The sequence below is a fragment of the Misgurnus anguillicaudatus genome, chromosome 3, assembly GCF_027580225.2.
Source record: "Misgurnus anguillicaudatus chromosome 3, ASM2758022v2, whole genome shotgun sequence".
Lineage (NCBI taxonomy): Eukaryota > Metazoa > Chordata > Actinopteri > Cypriniformes > Cobitidae > Misgurnus > Misgurnus anguillicaudatus.
In genome coordinates, this window is record NC_073339.2 from 7,836,004 (window position 1) to 7,860,201 (window position 24,198).

At 37.0% G+C, this 24,198-nt stretch overlaps 3 protein-coding genes across 3 annotated transcripts; 1 reads left to right on the forward strand and 2 right to left on the reverse strand.

Annotated features, from left to right (window-relative positions):
* Window positions 1-463: 463 nt before the first annotated feature.
* cldnd1b (claudin domain containing 1b) lies at window positions 464-5,348 on the reverse strand. Its single transcript, XM_055204422.2, has 5 exons — window positions 5,208-5,348; window positions 4,025-4,505; window positions 2,094-2,201; window positions 1,764-1,901; window positions 464-998 (listed from the first exon to the last, which is right to left on the reverse strand). Exons 2-5 carry the CDS (start codon window positions 4,290-4,292, stop codon window positions 778-780), a joined length of 735 nt encoding a protein of 244 aa, XP_055060397.2. The 5' UTR covers window positions 4,293-4,505; window positions 5,208-5,348; the 3' UTR covers window positions 464-777.
* Window positions 5,349-5,833: 485 nt separating this feature from the next.
* Window positions 5,834-14,160, reverse strand: glb1 (galactosidase, beta 1). Its single transcript, XM_055204417.2, has 16 exons — window positions 14,007-14,160; window positions 13,245-13,414; window positions 12,794-12,944; window positions 12,651-12,711; window positions 12,441-12,535; window positions 11,132-11,312; window positions 10,993-11,051; window positions 10,532-10,653; window positions 10,396-10,436; window positions 9,186-9,298; window positions 9,021-9,095; window positions 8,835-8,924; window positions 8,607-8,720; window positions 8,316-8,447; window positions 7,526-7,789; window positions 5,834-6,512 (listed from the first exon to the last, which is right to left on the reverse strand). The coding sequence occupies exons 1-16, from the start codon at window positions 14,061-14,063 to the stop codon at window positions 6,258-6,260; spliced, it is 1,980 nt and encodes a 659-aa protein (XP_055060392.2). The 5' UTR covers window positions 14,064-14,160; the 3' UTR covers window positions 5,834-6,257.
* A 729-nt stretch (window positions 14,161-14,889) lies between these two features.
* Window positions 14,890-19,586, forward strand: ccdc86 (coiled-coil domain containing 86). The gene is made up of 4 exons (XM_055204423.2): window positions 14,890-15,495; window positions 16,343-16,472; window positions 18,937-19,011; window positions 19,157-19,586. Exons 1-4 carry the CDS (start codon window positions 15,002-15,004, stop codon window positions 19,289-19,291), a joined length of 834 nt encoding a protein of 277 aa, XP_055060398.2. The 5' UTR covers window positions 14,890-15,001; the 3' UTR covers window positions 19,292-19,586.
* The last annotated feature ends 4,612 nt before the right edge of the window (window positions 19,587-24,198 follow it).

A 24,198-nucleotide genomic window follows, 5' to 3' on the forward strand; every position in this document is an offset into this window, starting at 1 on the left:
AAATAATAAAAGAGTATAAACCACTGAACTATAAAAAAAACATACAACTCTAAATAATCAATAACGAAATGTACACGAAGATAAATATTCTTAAAAAAAGTTAAAGTAAAAACAAAAACGATAAACAACAGCATAACTAAATGCAAAGCTTAAAAAATATAACAGAATAATAAATAATCCCAACCATTTGTTAGGAAAACGCTGATGCTTGAGTGGTTAAGAATTAGGCGAACACAAACATTTAGGCAAACCCTTCCATTGCAAAGCACAAATTTGCAATCTCTTCGTAAAAAGTAGTAACGTAATGAAATTAAGTAGCTACAACACAGGAGTAAATATAAACACACAGGGCTGTTGTTTGTAAAACCCACAAACAGAAGAAACAGATGCAAATATAAACTTGGGATAATTCAAGACATCAAACCCTGCGAGTTTAGTCAACTTGTCTAAGCAAAGGCAAAGCTCTGAAAAACTAATGTTGCGTGTTTATTCTCTTTGTGAGTATAAGGCGTGTGTTTGATTCAGTTTCTCATCCGGTACAGCAAAGTCTATCAGAGTGGTTTAAAAGTCAGTTGTATAATAAGAAAATCCTTCATGTTATGCGAGTATACCTTTGGGTGGACACAGTGCATTAGCGAGGAGTGCATCCTTATGGTTTCCTTCTAAAAAGATCAGCTGGTTTAGTGGTTAAGCAGCTGCTAAAGCAAACATGGGCGTGTCCTTGCAGGAGCGTACTGTACCTCCACTTCGACAAAGCTACAGCCGGTCTTCTGTTGCCTAGGCAACTCTGTAGGCTATCATTCGGGTGTAGTTTTTACGGTGACTCCTGGCGGCCCATATGAAGAGCGCGGCGGCCATTATCTGCAGTGGAGAAGAGACCAGGGCCAAAAACAAAGACCATCCTGGAGAGCTGACCATTCCCTCGGGCAGATCTGATTCTTTGTGTAGCAGGTGCACCCCAGCAAGAAAACAGCAAACTGTAGCCAAAGAACACAAGCCTGCAAACGAGACATAAAATAAAATAACTGCTTGATATTGTCAAATGTTATGTCTTCCTTAGGGTGCCATAAAAATACAGATGCAAAAATACAGATCTTGTATCTCAACAAGTTGAAACAAAGAAAAAAAATCTGGTTTCATGGGTTGTAAAGTGAAGGCATGTTTAATCTTAAAGCTGCCGGCAATGTTGCATAATTTAAAAACATTCTCATTGACTTTAAATCAGAACTGTAATATTTGAGGAGCTCAGATGAAAAAAAGCCTCTAAATGCCATATCCGTCAAAAATTAGATAATGATATTAAAGGCGGAGTCCACAATGTTTGAAAGCCAATGTTGATATTTGAAATCACCTAAACAAACACGCCCCTACCCCAATAGAATCTGGACCTTCTGTTGATGGACCCGCCCCACACATACGCAACCCGGCAAGAATGTCGGTTAGTAGACACGCTCCTTACTGCTGATTGGCTATAAGTGTGTTTTGGTAGTCGGCCCGTCTCCTGTTCCAAAGCGTTTTTCAAACATCGTGGACTCCGCCTTTAACCGAATGCTCTCTGCACGCATTATACGTTCATTAAATACTTTCCCCTTTAAAATCTGCTTAATCCCGGCCTCAGGTCATTCAGAAATATTGTTTTGTTTGCAGAATCCATTAAGAGTCTGATAAAAATGCACTTAAAGAGGGTTTTGCATCTGAGCTCCTTATTTGTGATTATCATACAGCTCTTTTTCTACATGTGTGTGTATGTATGTATGTATTACCAGCCAGTAGATGAAGAAGTCCTACAAACAGGGTGGGTGTGATACTGCGGCAAAGGCAAGCGAACACTCCGATCAATGCCGCTAGAAACACTAATCCCACAGAAATCAGCGGCAACAGGAACTGACACTTCCACAGGTCTGAGAACAGACACAACGGCAGCATTATCAACAACGATTTATTTTACAGCTGTGTATAACTGGATTAAACTGTATTTGCTATACAAAATTCAATGACTTTTACAGGCTTAAAAAAAATCACAATTTTAAATTCCCAAAAGAGTGGAAACCCTGTTATGTGTGAGAGCAGGTGTGTGTGTTTCGAGGACATACAGGTGCGGAGTAAATCTTCTTCGCTGTTAACATTTCCAGGTGAACTGAACCTGGTTTCCCACTGCTGGGCCAAAGTAAAGGCCTGACATATAGTCGCCATTGTTGAATCTACAGAAAACAAGAACAAGATAAAGAGATAAATATGGCGTTTTCCATTGCATAGTACCCCACGGTTTAGGTCAGGTCGGGTCAGCTCACCTCACTTTGGCTTGGTTAGCTTTTCCATCGAGTTTAGTAACACTTCGGAGTGGGAGGGATTATAGGCGTGTCGTTATATTAACGCTGCCTACTGCTGTGACATCATGTGAGAGCGTCGTTGTACATTCCCATACATTCATTTATTTCTCAGTCCGCCATAAATTTAAAATTGACCACCACAAATAAATGTTTGCACATCGTGTTTATAACTACCTCTGTCTTACATGACAGTTTCTGTACAAACACCCGTGGCGTAGTCAGTCAACGCGCTCCGCTGAGTCTTAATTAAGTTGCATTTAAGCACATACAACAGGGGTGTCTAGACTTGTTGTGTGGTGATCTACTTTTAAAACGATAAAGCCGAAAGGATCTACCATTACTCTATTCTTTTTGAGGAGTTTAACAAAAATCCTTGAGTACATGTGGAGTACTCCTTAAAATAGCGGAGAAGCGGTTTAGTGAAAAAAAAACTAGAAAATGACAACAGTATCAGAAGTTTGCTCGCGCACGCACACACACACACACACACACACACCGGGGATCAGCTCTCGCGTGAAAGCAAAAATGCGCATCCTGGTGAATTTCGGAAATTAGACGACTGAGCTGCAGTGGCCTGGCATAAGATTTATAAAAACACATTTGAGAAGAAAGGCGCAGCAACTCAAAAAAGACTTGCGTGTTTCACAATTACTCTAACTGTGGGTTCACAGCAGATGTGAGTTCAACAATTTGCGCGAATAGATTACATACAAAGTCAATGCAAAGATCAGACGCGTCCTCGCGTGGGGCAATCCGAATGATGCAATATTGGCACGCGCTATTCGCCTCAAACGCATTCTCGCCCAAGTTAAAAATATTCAACTCGAGCAAAAATTCCGCAAGACATGAGGATAAATCCCGCGAGTAATCTAGAGCGAGTAATGCTACGTACACCCCAAACGCGGGGCATCACGTTACTCGCTCTAGATTACTCACAGGATTTAACTTCGTGTCAAGGGAAAAACTTGGGTGAAGACAGCCCATATCGCTTCATTCGCATCACCCCACACGAGGACGTGACTGATCATATCTTTGCATTGACTTTGTATGTAATCTACTCGCGCAAATCGTTGAACTCGCATCTGGTGTGAACCCACGGTAACGCGATGCCCCCGCGTTTGGTGTGTATGTAGCATAGCACCGACATTGCCTTTGTGATCGACTGGTTGATCGTGATCGACATATTGGACATCCCAGATATACAAACTGCAATTCTGGAAAACAATTGGTATGGTGTTCCCGATTCTCAACCTGTGGATGTTTTTCATCGCTAAAAGGGAGTTTGGGAACTTACGGGGAGCACAGATGACAACATGTTTGCTCGAGACAGCGCAAGCTAGCATGAAGGTAAAGCTAATCTTTTACATTATAGCGATGTCGCTGGTAGTGACGATTCTCTCAGACCAATCAGTGATCTACAGTGTTTCGCGTCACGTTTTTGTATCAGCTCGGGTCGCTAAAAAGTATCGGGTACTACATACTGCACCCAGTGGAAAAGCTCACAAAAGTAAGCTGACCCAAACCAAACCGTGGGTTACTATGCAATGGAAAAGAGCAAATAGTTAGCATTAATAAAAAAAACACAGAAGTTGACACTAAACACATTTTTAACTCTTTTGAGGAGCCTGTCATCATTAGATTAAAAATCAGGATTTCATTTTATTTAGGTTAGAAAGAGATTGTTTTCTACTTACCAGGCATCACAATACAACGCCACCAGAGCCCCAGCGTGCCGTTAAGCTTGAAGAGAGCGAGACTGTAGTTATACTCATCCACATCCTCTGCATCAAAGTCTTGCACTGCCCTTTGCAGGTCTGAACCGTTGTTGAAATCATTGCTGGCCGGCTGGCTGTGGTACTGGTACCAGTATGGTGTTCCCATGGCAACAGAGAGATAAACACAAGCGAGCAGGCTCAGCACGGAGCCGATGACCAGCGCTGTGGCGTAACGGTTGTCCACCATGGTTTAGATGATGTATGAAGGCAGTTGGCTTTCGGGTGGTGAATTTGCTGGTCAATGATCTCAACTTTTAGCAGATGTGTTGAGCGATTAGTCTGAATTACTGAAATGGCATAGTGTCCTGTAATTTTATGAATGCTGTGCCAACATCGTCTTCTGCAGTCTCTCTCTGTCTCATTGACAGGATTTTTCTCCAGACACAGCAAGGTGTCTCACCTGAAACAAAAGGTGTGGCTACAGCTTTAAAATCAGGGATCTGGCAACCATTTGTTTTTAAAGATTATCTGGTAAAACCACCTATAAACTGCACAAAGTTTTTTTCACCACTTTACCTTAAAATACTATAAAAGCACGTTTTCTAATAAACCCTTTAAATGGACCAAGAGGTATGAGAAAACCACTTAATCTCTTATCAAGCCAAAAATGCACAAGGCAAGTGTATGTATACAGGCCATTTCATACACAATGGTCATTTAAATGCTTTACTCAGAAATTGTTTAAAAGTAAGAGATGCATATTGTATAAAAATAGCAACAAAACTCAGAAGATCTTGATCACCACTAACGTTACCTTCACATTAGTTTTAAATCAGGTCGACGATCTTCATCGAATAAGATTACAACATATACTCATTTAAACATTGTTTCCTACTGTTTATATAAGACAATGTAGTTATATAAATATTTATCCCAATAACTTAATACTCGCATTTCATAACACTTACGTTGTTTGTGTTGACTAGCATAACAGCTAACGTTAGCGGCTAGTATGTTTTAATAGCGACACAAACAAAACGCCACAAATTAAAATATTTTGAGTGTACAAATACGTGTGTGCTGACAAAGCATCCACTTGAGCACAAATTACATGTAAATATTTTATTTAAAAGCTCTTTTTGAGTGAAAAAATGTCACTTACTGTAGCGGACAATCCCCTCACGCAAATGCTTACTGACGGTGACTTCATTGGTTAGTAACGTTTACGCGTGCACGCGCACGTCCTTGGCAGCAACTGCGTCAGTGCACGACTACTTGGTTTTATTTTGAAAAAATGTAGTTTGTGGTGTGTTGAAAAATCAAAGAGACTAATATGTCACCAATTGTATTTACATAATAAACCTTTTCGGCCTTTTAGCTAAACTTTCATATTCACAAATGCACATTTTCTAGAAAATAAAAAAACTTTATATTGGTTCAGTTTCTTTAAAACAAAAAAAGCACTGAAAACTTTGAAAATCTGTACTTTTTAATGTTTTATTGTAAGCTGCCCTCTAGCATTGTTGTCTTTTATATTATATTATTGTTACCGTCAAGTATTTGCCAAATCCCAGGCTTACTATTGTGTTAAGATATCAGTGTCCTAGGAAGTATTGTATTATTGTCTTTTTTTAACGTGTATTAAACGTGTCTTTATTTTTATAGGACCTTGCTTCTGGAAATAATGTTGAATTAAACTGAATTTACTGACAACATTCTGCTCTGAGCAAGATACAAGCAAGAAAACTCAGAAATAAAAGCACTAAAAGTAAATAAATAAATAAAACCTAAAAGAAAACAGTAACTGATTTATTTACATATAACATTTGGATTCCTGGATTGCTTTTAAAGTACAATAAATGTAAATCATCACTGATATTACAGTGCATTTGTCATACTGTGCAAATATAAACAGCCCTGCTGTTCAACCAAGTCACTTATTCTGAATAAAGGCACTTGACTAAATACACTAATAACACTTTCCCTGGGATTAAAAATACAAATAAAAGTGCAAAGAACAGAATCGAATGAACCAAATATATGACTAGATATAAATTGAGATTAAGTGTTATATTGCTGTACATTTACAGTTAACATACAGTATATTCCAGTGTTGATTATGTCCCTTTCATCTGTAGCTCATAGTGGCAATCTTTTGATTGATTAAAATGTGTAAAAACATAAGTTATTGTTAGACATGGGTTTGGTAAACTTATAGGAGATCTTGTTTGTTGAACGGTCGTCTCGTGTATTGGTCTGCTGACTTCACTGTCGCATTTATGATGGGAGTGTCAGTAAACTCCACTGTACAGGGTCCTGGTGAACAGGGTGCTGCCTCTAACTCCAGTACAGTTATGTTGTTTTGGACGGAGGTGCTGAGCAGGTGGGCCGGAACAAACAGGGTCACCTGTGGCCCACGGGACGGCCAGTAGCGTCCGACATTAAAACCGTTAATCCACACCTGACCCTGATGAAGAAAAGTCATTGAGAATGAAAATATTATAGACTTGCATATCATGTATGATTTTATTCATTAACATGAAGCTAACATGATTCATTTACTTATTTGTTTTTTTTATTTTTTTATATAACAAAGGACAAAGCATACCATCAGAGTTAGATAAAGCTAGTTTGCATCTGCAGTCCCTGCAGTTTAACATGAGGCTAATGTGATTTATTATAAAACTAACGCGGTTTAGCGTGGAGCTAGCGCGGTTTAGCGTGGAGCTAGCGCGGTTTAGCGTGGAGCTAGCGCGGTTTAGCGTGGAACTAGCGCGGTTTAGCGTGAAGCTAGCGCGGTTTAGCGTGGAGCTAGCGCGGTTTAACATAGAGCTAGCGTGGTTTAACATGGAGTTAACATTAACAAGAAGCTAGCACGGATTAACACGGAGCTAGCATGGATTAACACAAAGCTTGCACGATTTAACATGAAGCTAGCATGATTTAACATGAATTAACAAAGTTAAAGCTAGCAGGGTTTAACATGAAGTTAACATTAACAAGAAGTACGGATTAACACGAAGCTATCGCGGTTAAACATGAAGCTACCATGATTTAACATGAAACTAACACGATTTAACATGAAGCTAACGTGATTTAACATGAAGCTAGCACGGTTTAATATGAAGCTAGCGTGGTTTAACACGAAGCTAGCATGATTTAACATGAAGCTAGTGCATTTAACATAAAGCTAGTGCGTTTAACATGAAGCTAGCGTGATTTAACATATAGCTAGCATGATTTAACATAAAGCTAGCACAATTTAACATAAAGCTAGCACGGTTTAACATTAATTAACATAAAATTATGATGATTTAGCATGAAAAATCCAATACTATAGTTTTATAAATCAACTGTGAGAAACAAAATAAATTGTTAATATAAAATATATGGCCCTGTCTGTTTTAATTTGTCTTTTTAACCACTTAACATTCGTGAATCAATCTTAACATATCCAACAGCGGCGGTTCGGAGTCTTACCTTCCTCCAGTTGGGAAACTGAATGTATGTGTCCTGCGGCAGGTCTGGGATGCCGTCAGGGATGTTGAAGGTGCCAGTGTAAAATGCTGGCGGTGAGAGAGCTGGAGCAGGGGTCGTGGTGAAGCTGGATGGGGCAGAAGAGCTGGAGAAAGATTGGCTGAATGCTGGAAGCAGACCCTGGCTCACTGCATCATCTATACTCAGAGAATACACGGTCCAGTTAGCCAATACATCAGATCCAAGAGTCAAGTTAAACACCAGACCCTGCAGGAGAGAAAGAGAGAGGCAGAGAGACGATTGTGATAATTAATTAGTCAAATGGAAAGGTGTATATGTACACAACACCAATAAAATTAATAAATAATCATTAAATGAAAACACTACCGTTTTTTCTATATTTTACTATGTTCTTACCTCAACTTAGACAAATTAATACATACCCATCTTTTTTCAATGCATGCAATTTTAATCTTTGTACAGCGCGTCATAAATGTGTTAGCATTTAGCCTAGCCCCAACTACTCATGTAACAGTCTTTAAATAAAGAAAAGATGGAAGTGTTTGGTGGCTTCTAAATTCATCCCTGTCTGGATCCTAAGGAATGAATGGGGCTAGGCTAAATGCTAACACATTCACAAGGTGCTGTACAAAGATTAAAAGTGCACGCATTGAAAAAAGATATATGTATTAATTTGTCCAAGTTGAGGCAAGAATATCGCAAAACATTGAAAAACGGTGGCGTTTTCCTTTAAAAAAATAAAGGACATTAAAACAAAAGGAAATACTCTTGCCTTAAAGTCATTGATTTCTCTGCCGTAGTTGATTCTCCCCATGTTCTCTACCAGCACATCCACGCGACTCCCGGCTTTTCCCGTTACATTAATTGCGATCATCTTGTTCCTCTCCAAAATACCAGCAGCAATCTAAACAATTTAATGAATTAAAAACAAAGGATGCAAAATGGACAAAAGATAGATTTTAGACTCTGATCAATATATTTATATAATGTAATATGGTGACTGGTCTGCTAATTTGAATGCTAAAATATTAAATATTGAATAGAGCGAAACTGTGCTGCTTACCCCATCAATAGATACATATGCCCGATCGTGAACCCCATTGAGAGGGGATGACAGTGAGGTGGGCTTCAAACAGTCCACAGGTAACACGGTCTGATACAGCATGAAGCCAAAAGCCTGACAAAATGATCAAATATCCATAATCAATACACAGACACAATAATAATCATCAATAAAAGCAGTTTGTTAATAAATGTCTATGATGACAATTCAGTAGAAACGCTTGCATACCTGATTCATGTCAATAAATGTAAGTGGGTAAACGGATTTGACAGGACCAGAGAAAGACAGCACATCCAAAGACTCTGACACCGCCTGCAACTACAAGATCACATAGGAAAGATTCACATTTATTGAACATCAACATATACTGTAGTAGGTGTCGCATAGACAAATTAGATAAAAATTGTGGTTTACCCTCCTCATCTGAACTGGTCCATATGCCAATTTAGGTGTTGATGGAGGCACCAGACCTTCTGGTATCTTTCTGTACTGTTTCAATGACAATCCATTAATTCGCATCATTACAGGGCTTTGCTATAATGATTTCTATACTGTATTTTATAATTATTTATTTTTTACCAATTTAATGACATCTCTTATAGCGAAGTACTTCTCCGTGAGATCTCCGGCTTCTGTTAGCGGAGCGTCATAGTCATAGCTGGTTGGCTGAGGAGCATAGGGCGAGTTGGCACCTTAAATGCAATAAAAACCTTTACGACCAATTTCAATTTTAGCCTTTTAAATTGTGCTCGTCTGCCATTGCTGTATTGCCAACCTGGCTATGCCAAGGTCATAGGTTAAATACGCTGGTGGATAAAAATGTGACCTTATCAAGCTAAAATCATTTTTTGTGAATTTGTTTTCTACATAAAATCGTCCTACGTGAATGTAAAGATAATTCTGTTCAGGGTTCCCACACCTTGGTTAACTTCAAATTCAATGACCTTTCAAGGACTTTCCAGGTCCAATACCCTCAAATTGAAGGACTAAATGTGGGGCACATTTCAAGTGAGAGCAAGGTTACATCATGTTACCTTTTAAGATAAATTCTTACAGTTCCCTTTTGAAGGAACTCGCGCTGCGGTGACACTTTGGGGACGCCTCCAGGGGTAAGTGCGTCTGAATGTGTATATCAAATTCAACCAATGGTGAGGCTTAACAACAAAGACAGGGTGACGCGGGAGCCAGGAAGTATATCGCTATCTGAAATATTGCTAAAGACGGCATTACAGGGACGCAGGAAGTATGTCAAGGGAGACGCAGGGTCTCGTTCCCTTCTCAGGGAACAACAGTTACATACGTAACCCGAGACGTTTTCATGTGTCAAACACAACTATGCAAAAAAGCATTTTGGTATGAATCAACATTTTCATACAGAAGATATAAGCATTTAAAGTGAACAGTTTAGCACTGTCTAAATCTGTCTAGAATTTTTATGATATTATCCTACACTACACAGGGAATAATATGGATTTTTTTTTCAGAAAACTTAAAATAGATACAAGCACTTTTAATGACCTGTATCTATGTATGTATATTTTCAAAAACTTCCCAGGACCTTGAATTTTTTCCCCCAGATTCACAAACTTTCAAGGATTTCAAGGACCCGTGGGAACCCTGAATAATATAACCTTGATATCTTTAATATTGACGGAGTGTCATGTCAAAGATTGAAATTAAACTTTGATGATCCAAATCTCGTCATTAGATTACGAGACATGGATGTATGCAACATAAATAGAATTGGATCAAAGTGTGCCAAATGCATCATGTGACTGCACAAACCTACCATTCCAATAACCAAAGTTAGTTCCACCGATGAACATGTATCTTAAAAATAACAAACGCAATGAATTACACAAATGACAAAAATGTGACAGAATTGTGCATTTCCTACATAAGAAAGAAAAACTTTGCATTATTACAAGTTGACATTGGCTCCTATTTCCAGAATTTCATTAAGGGTCCTGACCACAGCCCGTGTGGACACAACTGAGTGTTTAGCGCCCCAATGGTCCAACCAGCCCGTGTAAAATTCTGAGTTTACCTGCAACCAGATGCACTTCATTAATATTTTATTGTTAAAATGTTTTTTTTCCTATGTTAAGGGGACAGTTAACCCAAAAAATGAAAATTCGCTTAGCATTTCCCCTTATGTTGTTTCAAACCTGCAGTTAGCATGAAAGCACCATTGACTAACACTAACGGTTTGGTTACAAACATTGCTCAAAATATCTTCCTGTGTGTTCATCAAAACAAAGAAATTCATACAGGCTTGAAACAACATTAGAGCGACTAAATGATGACAGAATTTTTATTTTTGGGTGAACTATCCCTTTAAGCACATTATGTATTTTTGTTCAACTGAAATATGAAAACTGATTACCAAAGGGCCTTTTGGCTCTGCGTATCTCTGTGCCTCAAAGGCAGCAGTTACATTCGAACCTGTTCAGAAATACGACTAACAAGTTTATCAATGTTAAGAGTAAAGCTAAGAAATATTGTATAATATTGTATGCACAGACCTGGGCCGAAGTCAACAGTGGCGTAAACGCTCTGAATGGACCCACACTTCAGATAACCCACACCTGCCCCATCAGTGGTAAAAAGCACCACCTCGTCCCCCAGATAAGACCGAAACAGCTTGGCCAGATGCCGCATGTAGTTATAATCACAGGCAAAGTAACTGCCATATTCATTTTCTACCTGCGTATGAAAGAGAGAACAGGTGCAATTTCTATCATCACATACATTTAGTACTTAAATGAACACTTTTTTTTGAAAATATTATAATTTTTCAGCTCCCACAGAGTCAAACAATTGATTTTTACCGTTTTGGAATCCATTCAGCTGATCTCTGGGTCTGGCGGTACCACTTTTAGCATAGCTTAGCACAATCCATTGAATCTGATTAGTCCATTAGCATCGCGCTAAAAATAACCAAATATTTTTCCAATTTAAAACTTGACTCTTCTGTAGTTACATCGTGTACTAAGACCGACAGAAAATTAAAAGTTGTGATTTTCTAGGCCAATATGGTTAGGACTATACTCTCATTCTGGCGTAATAATCAAGAACTTTGCAGCTGTAACATGGCTGCAGGAGGTAATATTACGCAGCGCCTGAAAATAGTCCCCTGCTATTGAAAGTTAACAGTGGGACTGTTTACAGCTGCTGCATAATATTATTTTTTAGCGTGATGCTAATGGTCTAATCAGATTCAATGGATTATGCTAAGCTATGCTAAAAGTGGTACTGCCAGACCCGGAGATCGGCTGAATGGATTCCAAAATGGTAAAAATGTAATGTTTAACTCTAGGGGAGCTGTAAAATTAGCATATTTTCAAAAAAAAGTGGAGTGTCTCTTTAAAGGTGCGTTCTGTAACTTTCAGAAGGATCTCTTGACAGAAATGCACTATAAAATACATAACTATATTATCAGTGGTGTATAAAGACCTTACATAATGAACTGTATTGGTTTTATTACTTCAGAATGAGCTGCTTCTATCTACATACACCGCGGGTCCCCTTACATGGAAGTCACAGTCATGTTTCTACAGTAGCCCTAAACGTATAAACTGCTCTATAGAGCATGTTTCATCATTATATTGTCTCAAACGATGACGTGTTTGTCCTGTGATGGCTACCGTAGCTTCTCTATGAGTTTCAAAAGGGATGGGTGAGCTGTGGACTGAGCCGTTGGTTGCAATTCACATTTTCGCAAGATAAATAGGGAACCGTGTGACTACTCAAATGAAACATAATGAATAAAACATATTGTCCACTCAAAAGTGAAGTTTGTGCATGTCTGTGATGTATATAAAGTTTTCCAACCTGCACAGTAATGATGGGTCCTCCATTCTGGTACAAGTAACGCTTTAATTTTGGCAACAACGTCCCCATCCACTTATCCACTGCTGACAGGTAATCTGGATCAGATGAAACAATCAAATTAAATCCGCCGTTCATACGTAATAGGCTGTAGGATTTGCTTTATCCATCTCAGCATGTCTCTGGTTCCTCAATAATAACTCATATTATTACCTGGATCAGATGATCGTAGGACAATATCTTTCTTTTTCAACAACCAGGCAGGCAAGCCACCCTAAAACAAGAACCATCGAGCCAGCTGAGGTCACTTCTTAGTTTAAATGTGTATAAAAACCATACAAAGCACCGTCTCTCACCATGTCCCACTCTGCACAGATGTATGGACCCGGTCTCATAATGACCAGCAGGCCGATGTCCTGACACAGCTGCAGGAACTGTTCGAGATCCCGATCTCCGCTGAAGTCGTAACGACCAGGAATCGGCTCGTGGAAGTTCCACGGCACATATCTGTCATATAATGTAAATAATACTTTTAACTGACATATTTAAGAAAAATAAAACAAGCTGCAAATAATATTTAGGGATCCCAGACCTTTTGACTAATATACATCAATGCTTTTTTCTGTTGTTTGTATTGACTTATGAGGTTATACAAATGATAGTAACCACAAAAAGCTAAATCCTGCCAAGAAATAAGTAGAAATATATTCATAATTTAAATAAATAATAATATATTATTCCCAGACTTTTCCATGACTATATGAACCTTGAATTTGACTGATACCCAAACAATAGCGTTGTTCTTACATCTGGATGGCGTTCAATCCAGCCATGTACATCTTCAGCAGCCGGTCCTTCCAGTAGACTTTGGGAATCCTGCTGTAGTGGATGCTGCCGGATATGTAGCGGAACGGCTCTCCATCTTTAAGGAAGCAGTTGTGATTGTAATCCACGGTGAAAGTGGGATTTGCGGAAAGCTAAAAGAGGAGGATGATAGTGTTTGAAAAGACAAATTTCCTTTTTGAATAGTTAAAGGGAAGTTATGCACAATAATTTTTATTTATTTATGTCAGTTTATTATGGATTTCATTCATTTTCACTTTTTTATTTTCAATGTATTGGATTTTTTCTGACACTACCATAGATGTTGGAACAGAATAAGAATCAATTAAATCATTTAGGATAACTATTCTCAAATTGTAATGTCACGTGACTCTACACTCAAAAGGGGGCTTTAAATAAATTTGAGATCCACTGATGTAGCCAAAACAGTTGACGCGTGATGATGTCCTCGTGACAGTCATAAGACACAAGTGTCACAACCGTAAATCCACACGACACGTTGTGAGATTTGTATTTGATCCACTTTTAATGCCAAAAAGTAATTTTAATCCAAAAACTACTGTGAATTGCACAACACTTTATTAAATTTTTCTGACTATGCAAGACATTTTACGTGATGTACAGTAACGCAGAGAGCATAACAGATAGCCTACTGTATGCATTAGTAACCAGAGGTTTACATTCGGCTTAAACGATGCTTTACAAACAACAAAGAAAGATACTTGCCGTGATCGTTGGCAGGGTCAAAAGCAGAAACAATATCGGTCCTAGACCAGAAGCCATGGTGCTTTTGAATCAGACGCGGTGCGGAAGTCAAATTTCATTTATTGTGGCGGTTGCGTCTCCCAACCGCAAGGGGGCGATATACAACACTTCTTAATAATAACTTCTTTCTAGTCCCCGATTTGTGCATTGTATTCAATAATTAGAAAACAATAACATTTTGTCTATTGTTGTCATTATAACAATACAAAAGCCAGGGTCCAGCAACCGTTTATTTAGATTGAGTGCTAAATCCTCAAACAAAGCCATATTTCTTGCTTTCATGCCGTTTCTCAATCCAAAGGCTGCAGCCTCCGGAGGTCGCATATGCAGGCTGCATACGTCATAGAGCCCGGTTAAATTAAGTTAACTGAGTATTACATCCGGAAATCTTAAGCATATTACAACAATTTATGATTAACTAAGGACAATAGTCAACTTTATAATTGTTAATATTCTGAAATAAGACAGTCTTGATTACGTATGCAGCCTACATATGCGACCTCTGGAGGCTGCAGCCTTCGGATTAAGAACCGGACCACGTTTTAAGAAAATTTAAAAGATTCAATAAACGTTCATTTCATATTTGAATCTCTTCAAGTGATATTTAGCTAATAGAAAATAATGTTGATCAAATAATCCATCCTTTCGCAATAATGAAAACCAATTTTTAAAAGTAACTTAAATGTAAAAATAGGATTTACATTAGTTACACAGATTCATTTGATAAAATCAACAATTCCACACAAAATGTCACTGAAAATCTTATTTATTACTGTCTATGATTTATTAAGGTTGCTATGCGTATCCCAATCGATAGGTGGCGATCTTCAACACTAACTACAACAACAACAACAATTCTTCTTCCTCTTTGGTCTGCGGAAGTACAGGAGATACACACGTGTGCTGGTGTACATGCGTGTATTTTGTTATTGTTGAAATATTTTTTGACGCAAAGTATGTCTGCGTCCGCAAACAATGAGGTACGCGGAGATTCCGAAACAGAGGATCCACCCGTGGTCAGCCGCACGAGGAGCGGCCGTAAAATCCGACCGACGGCTGCGCTGCCAGAATCTAAAACCCCCGTCCGTCGGACCAGAAAGTCCGTCATCAGAGAAGATCCAACCGAGAGCAGCGAATCCAGACCTGATGATGGAGGTACAGCAGATGCAAAAACAGATCTGTGTGCCACAATCACTGCATCAACTACAGTGGAGGAAAATCAAGTCTGTGAGGCACCAGTGTTGGACAGTGAGAATGTGAAAGGGTCTGATCAGACCAGTGAGAAGGAAAACATAGTTGGTAACACAGATACAGGGTCCACTGTTTTAGTCCACCCAGAGAAAAAAGCCAAAAAAAGGACTCATTCTGAATCCAGTGAGAAGAAAAGTAAAATGATGCCACTTGGGAAACCCAAGTCTGGAAGAATATGGAAAGACCGTAATAAGCAAAGGTGATTTCCAAATGTTTTTCCTTTATTTTCTACTTTTCACCATATTTGATAGGTGCTGTCTTATCGATGAAATTTATTGTAAAGTTGCAACAACTGTACTTTACCTAAATTATAATGGTTTCCATCACAAATACCATTGGGTCTTTTTTCAATAAGTGGCCATTTAAAGGGGACAGAGAATGAAAAACCATTTTTTACCTTGTTTTTATTGAATAATGGTAGTCTACCCACATTCACGAACATACAAAAAGTGCTAGACATGCTAAACATCTCAGTCTCATAGAAATTCCTCTTTTAGAAATGTCTGCCAGAAAATGGCCCAATCTGAAAAACTGATGCTTATGACATCACAGGCATCTAACTGCCCCCCCCACTTTAAAATAATTGGCTACATTTTTTGAGTGGCAGCAAAGTCAGCCAATCAGTAATGAGATTGCAAGTTAAGCCAGTAGGGGAAGCCAAATAGGTGCAAAACCACTTGTTTAAAATCCCCCACCCTAATAGAGCTATCTGAGAGAGGTTTTTAGGAAGCTTCTAAGGCATTACAGACCCAAACAAAAACATTTTTGTCTACATGTCACATCACAGAACAAGGATAAATACCCCGTTCAATCATTCTATGTCACCTTTAATGGTGTTGTATTGGTTCTCATCTAACATCCATCACTAGAACCCAAAACATTCACAGCAGAGACCGTTATAGTGTCCATTAAAACCAATATAATTCCCATTATAATCCATACCAATTTCTATGATGCACATGTATGTATAATATATTCATATTTATGTGTATTATGTGCAACATGTTTATATGTAGTGTTTCAGGTGTAACTTTGTTTTTTCTTAGGTTCTCTGCTCTGTTGAGGGACAAACCTCTGCGTACCTCATGGGAAAAAAAGATGGAGGCCAAGAGGGAGAAGCAACTGGTTAAACAATACCACCAGCAACTGAAGGATGAACAGGCCAGAGAGAAAGAGGTGAGCTTATGGAGTTACACTTTCTGAAATAAAGGTACAAAAGTTTCACCGGGGCGGTACCTTTTAAAAAGGTGCTAATATGTGCCATTTTTTTGAGGTACCAGTATGTAGCTTGAATAAGGTAGGTATGTAAGTAAAATTTTCAACATGATTAAATGCTAAAATTAGTTGTTCAGATAAAAAGAGCCTGAAATATCCTTTAAAATGACACCAAGGCCATGTAAATGGGTTCAAGAATAACAAAATACTGGCCATTTGAAACTCGAAAGTCATCACTTTATTTTGTCCCATTGTTTTTCAATTTGCGAGTGGTAAAACTCCCGTGCCCATTGTTCAAATTAATTGAAATTGCGTTTACTTGTAGATTAGCAATTAAACTAAATGTATATTACAATTTCAAAAATGTTTTTACTTCGCACGTCGCCTGAGGAAATCTGAAGTTGTGTCGAGGCGAACCAAACTGACAGCCTAAATAAGGTACCAGTGTGTACTTTTGAGGTACCAATATGCACATTTTAACTATATAAGTTAACTTTTTGGAAAGGTACCACCCCAGTTAAAGCATTTGTACCATCTTGCACCTTTTTTCTGGGAGTGGGTGATTCTCACGAGAACTTGGTTTTAAAAATGTCACGCATGAAAATGTAAAAATTGCTTACATTTACTTTTTTTCCCACCAGACATTGAAAAACAAAGTCTGGAGTAAATGGGAACATTAATTTAAAAACTTTTACTTATCATTTAACACTTTTTGTAACATAATTAAAAAAATTAGTCCTAAAAAATCTCATTACCGCAACAGTCAGAAAACATCAACACTGACATATTTTCAAAATGACATGACAAACCTGAAAGAACATAATTTGGAGATTCTGCACATGCATTTAAAATCAAAGTATTATGCTTCTATTAATTAAATTAACATTTAATAAGCATCTGTTGCGGTAATAATAATCAAAATGTTGTGTAAGCATTCTGACAAGACAATATTTCAAATTAACTGTAAAAAAATGATCTTACCTGGTAGCCATCTTGAAGTAACTGGTCCATGTGCTTGGTCACTCAAAATCAAACTTTATTAAAATTCTGTATGTGTGCTTAAACTGTTCTCAAAAAGTGTTGCGGAGGATGAGAACATCAGGCATGGACACATCATTTTCCTAATTTTTCTTCATTATTATTATACATGAATATTCAGTAAATATTTTTTCTGTCATCTAAAGTAGTCTAGCAAAACATCCATTTATTTTTTTTCTTAATATTTTTGTGTTAATTTGATTAAATTACAACATAACGCATGTTCAAACACAGCCGGACACATTGCGGTAATGAGAATTTCAGCAGAAAATGAGATAAAATTTACAATTATAAATTCTTATGTGGAAATCACACATTGTGCAAGGTAGAACACAGTATTGTGTTAATTCTGATGCTTTTTAATGTTACTATATTACACATTTTAAAGCTAAAATCATTAGTGCCGTGGTGTTTCAAAGGTTTCGTGAGAATCACCCGAGTGTAGGAATGATGATATCATTTTGACCTGTCAATCATTATGTTTAAGATTATTCAGATTAATCTATCATTGTAAGTTTAAATACCATGCACAGGTTCTAGTAGTATGCAAATGGGGAATAAGTGGAGGATTATACGCTGCACCTTGTTTGTATAGAAGGTTCGCAATATCAGTGTTGTAAAATAAATAGCATATAGGCTTCGCATAATCAAAACATACCTTTTCCACAGTTTTAAAGCAGCAGAACAGTTTAAATGGCTAAATTTTCTATATAAAGGGACTGCCTAGATAGCAATACTGTAGACTCTGGGATGGATCCGGTCCGAAGTTGGCAGCTCTGGTGTGGATACACTCCAGAGTTTATTGCTGTCTGGGTCTTTGTTTTTGCTTAAAGCGCATGTGTGATTTTAAAGCGTACCTAAACCGCTGGTCAGAGTCTGACTCTACCCACTGGCAATATTAGAAAAATGCAAAAAAATAAAAGACGGAGATAGAGAGGACGAACTGAGATCGTACCAAGGTTTTGGCGTGGTGAGCTTGAACCTGCTTACATCACGTCCTACCACTTACGCCACGCAGTACCGCAACATCCAATAGGAAAATTCTACTGCAGTAGCTATCGTTCAACCTGAAGAGGGCAGCACTCACACGTTTTTACACCATATATTGTAGCATTGAAACACTTTATACCCAAATCTAAAAAGTTACTCAAATCAATGAACTCAATGAAATCAATGAATGAATGCACTAATAAAGCCCCATTCTTACAGATCATTAACTAAAAAAGTTGGTTTAGGATTTAGTTATTCTTTAATTAAATACAGTACAATTTAAAACTATTTAATTGAAATAAATTTTCATAATTTTACTGTGCTGTCTTTCTCTTGTGTGCTCTTAGTTGAAGATCAAGGGTACTTCAGAATCACAGCTAAATTTTTCGTTTTTCAGGACAAGAAGAAGCGGAGAGCAGAAACTCTGAAAAGACGAGCAGAAAACGAGAGGAAAGCGGAGATCGTGCAAGTGGTAAATACAGGACAAGTCTTTCTTTAAAAATGCATTTGTTGCACCATTTACGTTATTGCTTAAAGTTAATTCTGTGTTTACATTATAATGTTTTTTGTCTTTGTTTCTGTGTGTTATTATTTAATCATTTATTTTTTACTTTTAGATTAAGAACACTGCAAAGATCAAGAGAATGAAGAAGAAACAGCTGAGGAAGATTGAGAAAAGAGACACGCTCTCAGCGCTGCAGAAGACGCCCCCTAGTGTCAAGAAAGGCTCGGGGAAAACAAAGAGCAGCTAGGGTTTATGTGCCGAGATGAGAGATTAAACTTGTTATTGTTATAGACCTTGCTTTAAACACATGATATCATGCAGATATCATCTCTCTGGCAGAGACTCTTAAGCACACTACTTTGTATATCATTTTGAAACAAAGATGTAGTAGAGGGACTCTGATGGGTGTCTAAAGTAACATTTGTACAGCAGATAAGTTCTCTTGATTTGCATAAGCATCAGACACATTACTTCCTTGTGTGAAGTATATGTAACTGATGTAAAATTTCCCCCAAATAAATAAATATTTTATATATGTGTAATTCAAGTTTTGTTTCTTCCAGGGGCCCGTTTCAGAAAGGGGGTTAAGTGCAAACTCTGAGTTTGTTAACCCTGAAATGAGGGAAACTCTGAGTTTTCTCTTTCAAAAAGGGAGGTAGGTTGAACCCGAGACACCCGGGTAAGTCAAGCCTGTTTCAGAAGGAGAGTTAACTTATACTCAGAGTCTGTTTCCGGGGTAACTTACTCTATGAACCTAACCTGGTCGGGAGCAGGTTTTATCCTGTAAACTCAGAGTTTCTTGTGGTCTCCTCCCCATTTTTAAAGGAGTAGCAGTGTTTAATCTAGTTAGTTGCTTTAGTACATTCATTCATTGTGCACATTTTTATTACGTACACTGTAAAATATGTTTTTAGCTGTCTTTAAATTATAATTAAATTGCCAGTGCAAATCGTTTTACCTTAGTGCTTTAAATATTTTATAAATTACACTTAAATTTAAACTAAAAAATAAACAGTATATTGAAATGACTAGTAAAGCCAATTTGATATACTTGGGTGCAGAGACTAAAGTGACTAAAATTTTAAGTGCTTTTATAGAGGATCCTGTAGTAGATGATGATGTTGCATTCAATTGTAGGAAGTTACATTTATGTCGCAAAATGATTTTGAGACCCCAAGTGGTTTTTTGTCATATCCTCTTGCATTTATGTGAGCTGAATTATTATTTTTTGCAGTCATTTTAGAAATATAAATATCCTTAAGTCACTAATATCAGTCTTTGTGGTGCTTTTACTCTTACATCTAAAAAGTTACCTTGACATTTCTTATGTATCCACTCATCATTATCGCTGGTCTAGTGGTTAGTGCTGTGCGCAGTAGTTAGGGCAGATGCACTGTTGGCGATCTGAGTTCGAATCCCGGCTCGGCGAATTTCTGTTGTATTCATAACAAACATTTGTAAAGTTCGTAGCCTTATTATGACAAAGTATTATGCTTAATTTTTAGCTGAGCTGCTGTCATATTTTTGTCCATGAGATTGCATCTGCATGGAAATTAATATAATACCGTACAGTCCTCAGTTTATTTACTTCTCATATTTAAACTGTGATGAAAAATTGTACGAATTTACTAGAGTAGCAATTTACAAACAACTCTTTTCTTTAAAATATATGCTCGTAGTTGCTGTACACTTGCAGTAACACTTTCAGTTTTAGTAGTAAAAATGATTAAGACCTCTTTGTCACGTGCTGTTGCCATGGTAAATCGTAATATCGGACCTCCATTGATGATGGCTTTTCATTGTGGCTGTGCACCCGCTTAACTCAGAGTCAACCTACTCAGAGTCGATTGAACTAACTCAGATCAGCTGTTCTTTAACTGAAAACTCAGAGTTTACTATCTCAGAGTAAGTCAACTCAGAGTTCAAGTTTAAACTCAGAGTTGGTTGAACCTCCTTATTGAAACGGGCCCCTGGTCCCTGCATGCTGATTGTTTTGGTTTTTGTTGTTTTGGTTTTTTGTTTATAGTAGAGAAGAATAGTTTATCTAAGTGCAAAAACCGTGGGACTTTCCACCGTGGTCATTTTGGTCATATATGGCAATATTTACCAGATGATTTAACTTTTCCTTTCATTATCACTCAGGTTGTTTTTAAAACTTAATTTACGGTAGAGGGTTTAGAGGTTTTAGTTTGTGAGTTCTTGCATCTTTTGTATAAGGACATTAAGAAAATTGTCGAAACAAGATACTACTTTGTGCACTTTGCTTTAATTTAATAACAAACTCAACACTGCCTGTTCATTCATGTCCATTTTACAAGCATTTTTACTTTTAAATCTGGCATAGTAGCTAAACATTATCAAGTAAAATTACTCTAGTTTTACATTTGACCAAAACAGAAAGTATTATCTTTAATATCTTTTAATACAGCTGTAGATTTGAATGAATGTTTTTCAAAGTTTCCACCATTGTCTACCGTGACCTGAAGAGAAGGTGGAGCTTGAAGGGATAGTCAGGGGATTTTCTTTATTCGTGTATTTAATCAAGTGCGATGCCATTAACACCCCAGAGCAGTTCCAGAGCACAATGGCGCAAGTCATGGAACAAGTTTGGGCACAGGTAAAATTCAGCTGTTTTATATATTGTAAGATTACATTTAATTGCCTGACAATCATTTATCTTGCATGTTTAAAAATGGCTTAAAATAGGCTTTATGTTTTAAAGCACACAAATTGTAAAATAAATGAAAGATTATATGTGGTTTCACTTATTTCCTACCTCATGGTATATCTTTAATGTCTAGCAATTAGATGAATGCTTGTTTTGGAATGGACCCTGGCAGTGTGTTAAAGGAGATCCTAAGGACGTTCTGCCTGTTCCCTACCATTCGGAGCTTAAAAACATCGTTCACGCCGGCCTTAAGGTCAATGAGCCACAGTCATCTGTTTCTGGGCCCATATATGTGAAGGTCTTTGATGGTTCCAAAGGCACCAGTGTTGATTTGAAGCTGAACAGCAGAGACACCATCGGGAAACTGAAGCAGGAGTACTTGAAGATAAAACCAGGCTCCGGAGAAACCCTGAATCTCAGCTACAACGGGAAACCCGTGGGGGACAATCAGACCCTGGCTGAGCTACAGGTGAAACATGGAGCCACATTCATCATCTTCTTTAGATGCCCCGGAGGTTAAATAGATGCAGAAGCTGTCAAAACTTTTTCTTTGATTGTTGTTTTCTTCTTTCCATTCATGGTTAAATGCATTGTTCAATAATATTCTCTTTTTTCAACTTAAAGTTGATTTCATAATGTTAAAGTTTTACTTTAAATCACTTCTGTTGCCGTTATACCGTATATGCTGGTGTTGGAAAACATACTTAGTCACTTTTAGTTTCACTTTACAATAATGAAACCAAAACAAATATGAAAGGAAATGTATGTTAATATAATTTGTGTTTCTTGCAAATAACAGAAATATGTATGTCAGAATATTTGTACACCAACTGTAAATGTATTTGTTAAATAAATTCACCCTCTGCTTAAGTTATATTTACAGTCTGTTTTCTGTTTTAAACGCATCAACATGTTAGGTACAATAAAAACAAATAGATACTGCAATGATCTAGAAGGGAATGCAATTCACAAATTTAGTGTTTATGGGCTAAACTGGATATTTTTTCATTGCTTTTTAACAAACAGCATTTATTGACCACATTCACATCAATAATGATACAATCTTTTAAACTTTACCAGAACTCTGAAGCCCATTTAACATCACACATGGACATATATCTCATGTTTAATGAAATTATTCAATGTCATTATTTATATTTAGGAAAACATCACTCTAAATTCTGCCCGGTTTAACCCAATGCTTTATAAATATTGGACAAAACACATGTTTGGATCATAAATAAACCTATGCTATGTTGTTGGAATGGATTGCTGGGTTGTTTCAACTCATGGCTGGGTTAACAACTACCCAGCATAGGTTTATTTATAACCCAACATGTGTTCTTTCCAATATTTCCACAGGATTGGGTTAAAAATGAACCAGCAGGATTCAGAGTGAGGTCTTAAAACAAAATTACATGATTACATCTCTTATTTAATATATGAAATATAGCAAGACACTTTCAAAAGCTGAAATTTTGGATAAATTCATGCAAACTTACTTAGAATATTATTACTATGTAATATAACCAAATATTATAAACATGTTGAAAAAAATTAAAACAATATAATTGTGTTGTAAACTATACTATAATATATTTAAAAAAACTATTATATAACAAAATACAAACATGAATTTTGTTTTGAGTCCCAGAAGTCTGGTGAATTCCAGGGGTGTTTTACAGTTGTGTTGTGTTGTGTCATCTGGCTATATGGCACAGAGCTGGTTTCTTTTAAGTCATGTGTTTGCCGATAAGGATATTTGGTTACTGCAACAATAAGCAGTTTCTCTTTCACTTTATGAAGTGTTACACAAAAGTTGTCACTGGGACGGTATACCTTTTAAAAAGGTCCTACAGTGTGTGTAACCATTTTGATACAGATATGTACATTTGACATTTTTCAACTATATTTTATAAGTTATTACAACTCATCTCTAGTCAAGATAAATAATAGTTTGTTAAAATGAGTTGTAAATCCCAGTTGATTAAACAAAAAAAATTTAAGGAAGCAAATAATTTTTTACAGTGTGTGATATCTTTAATTACATTCATGTCAAAGATTGAAATCGTAAAATCAAATTAATCTCATCATTAGATTATAAGATTTTATTGCTTGGATATCATGGACAGGGTCAAATTTTAGATCAAGTTATCTTTTAATACACTGTACAAAGTGAAAAGTTGCATGGATCAACATAAAAATACTTCAATTGGTATACTTTAAAAAATTAAGTTGTTTCAACTTACATGTTTTAGTGAAAAATACTTTAAGTAAAAAATTAAGTTGAAGTATTCATTCAAAATCACACTCGAACAGAACTTGGCAGTGGCACCTCCAGCCTGACATCTGCATATACAGTTTTCATGGTTTCATTTAAAACAAAGGCCATAGGTAAATCTAATTCTGTATATCTTTATAATCCATGTAAAGATTATAAGTGCATGATATTTCTCATTTTATTACGAAATATGGCACTTATTTTT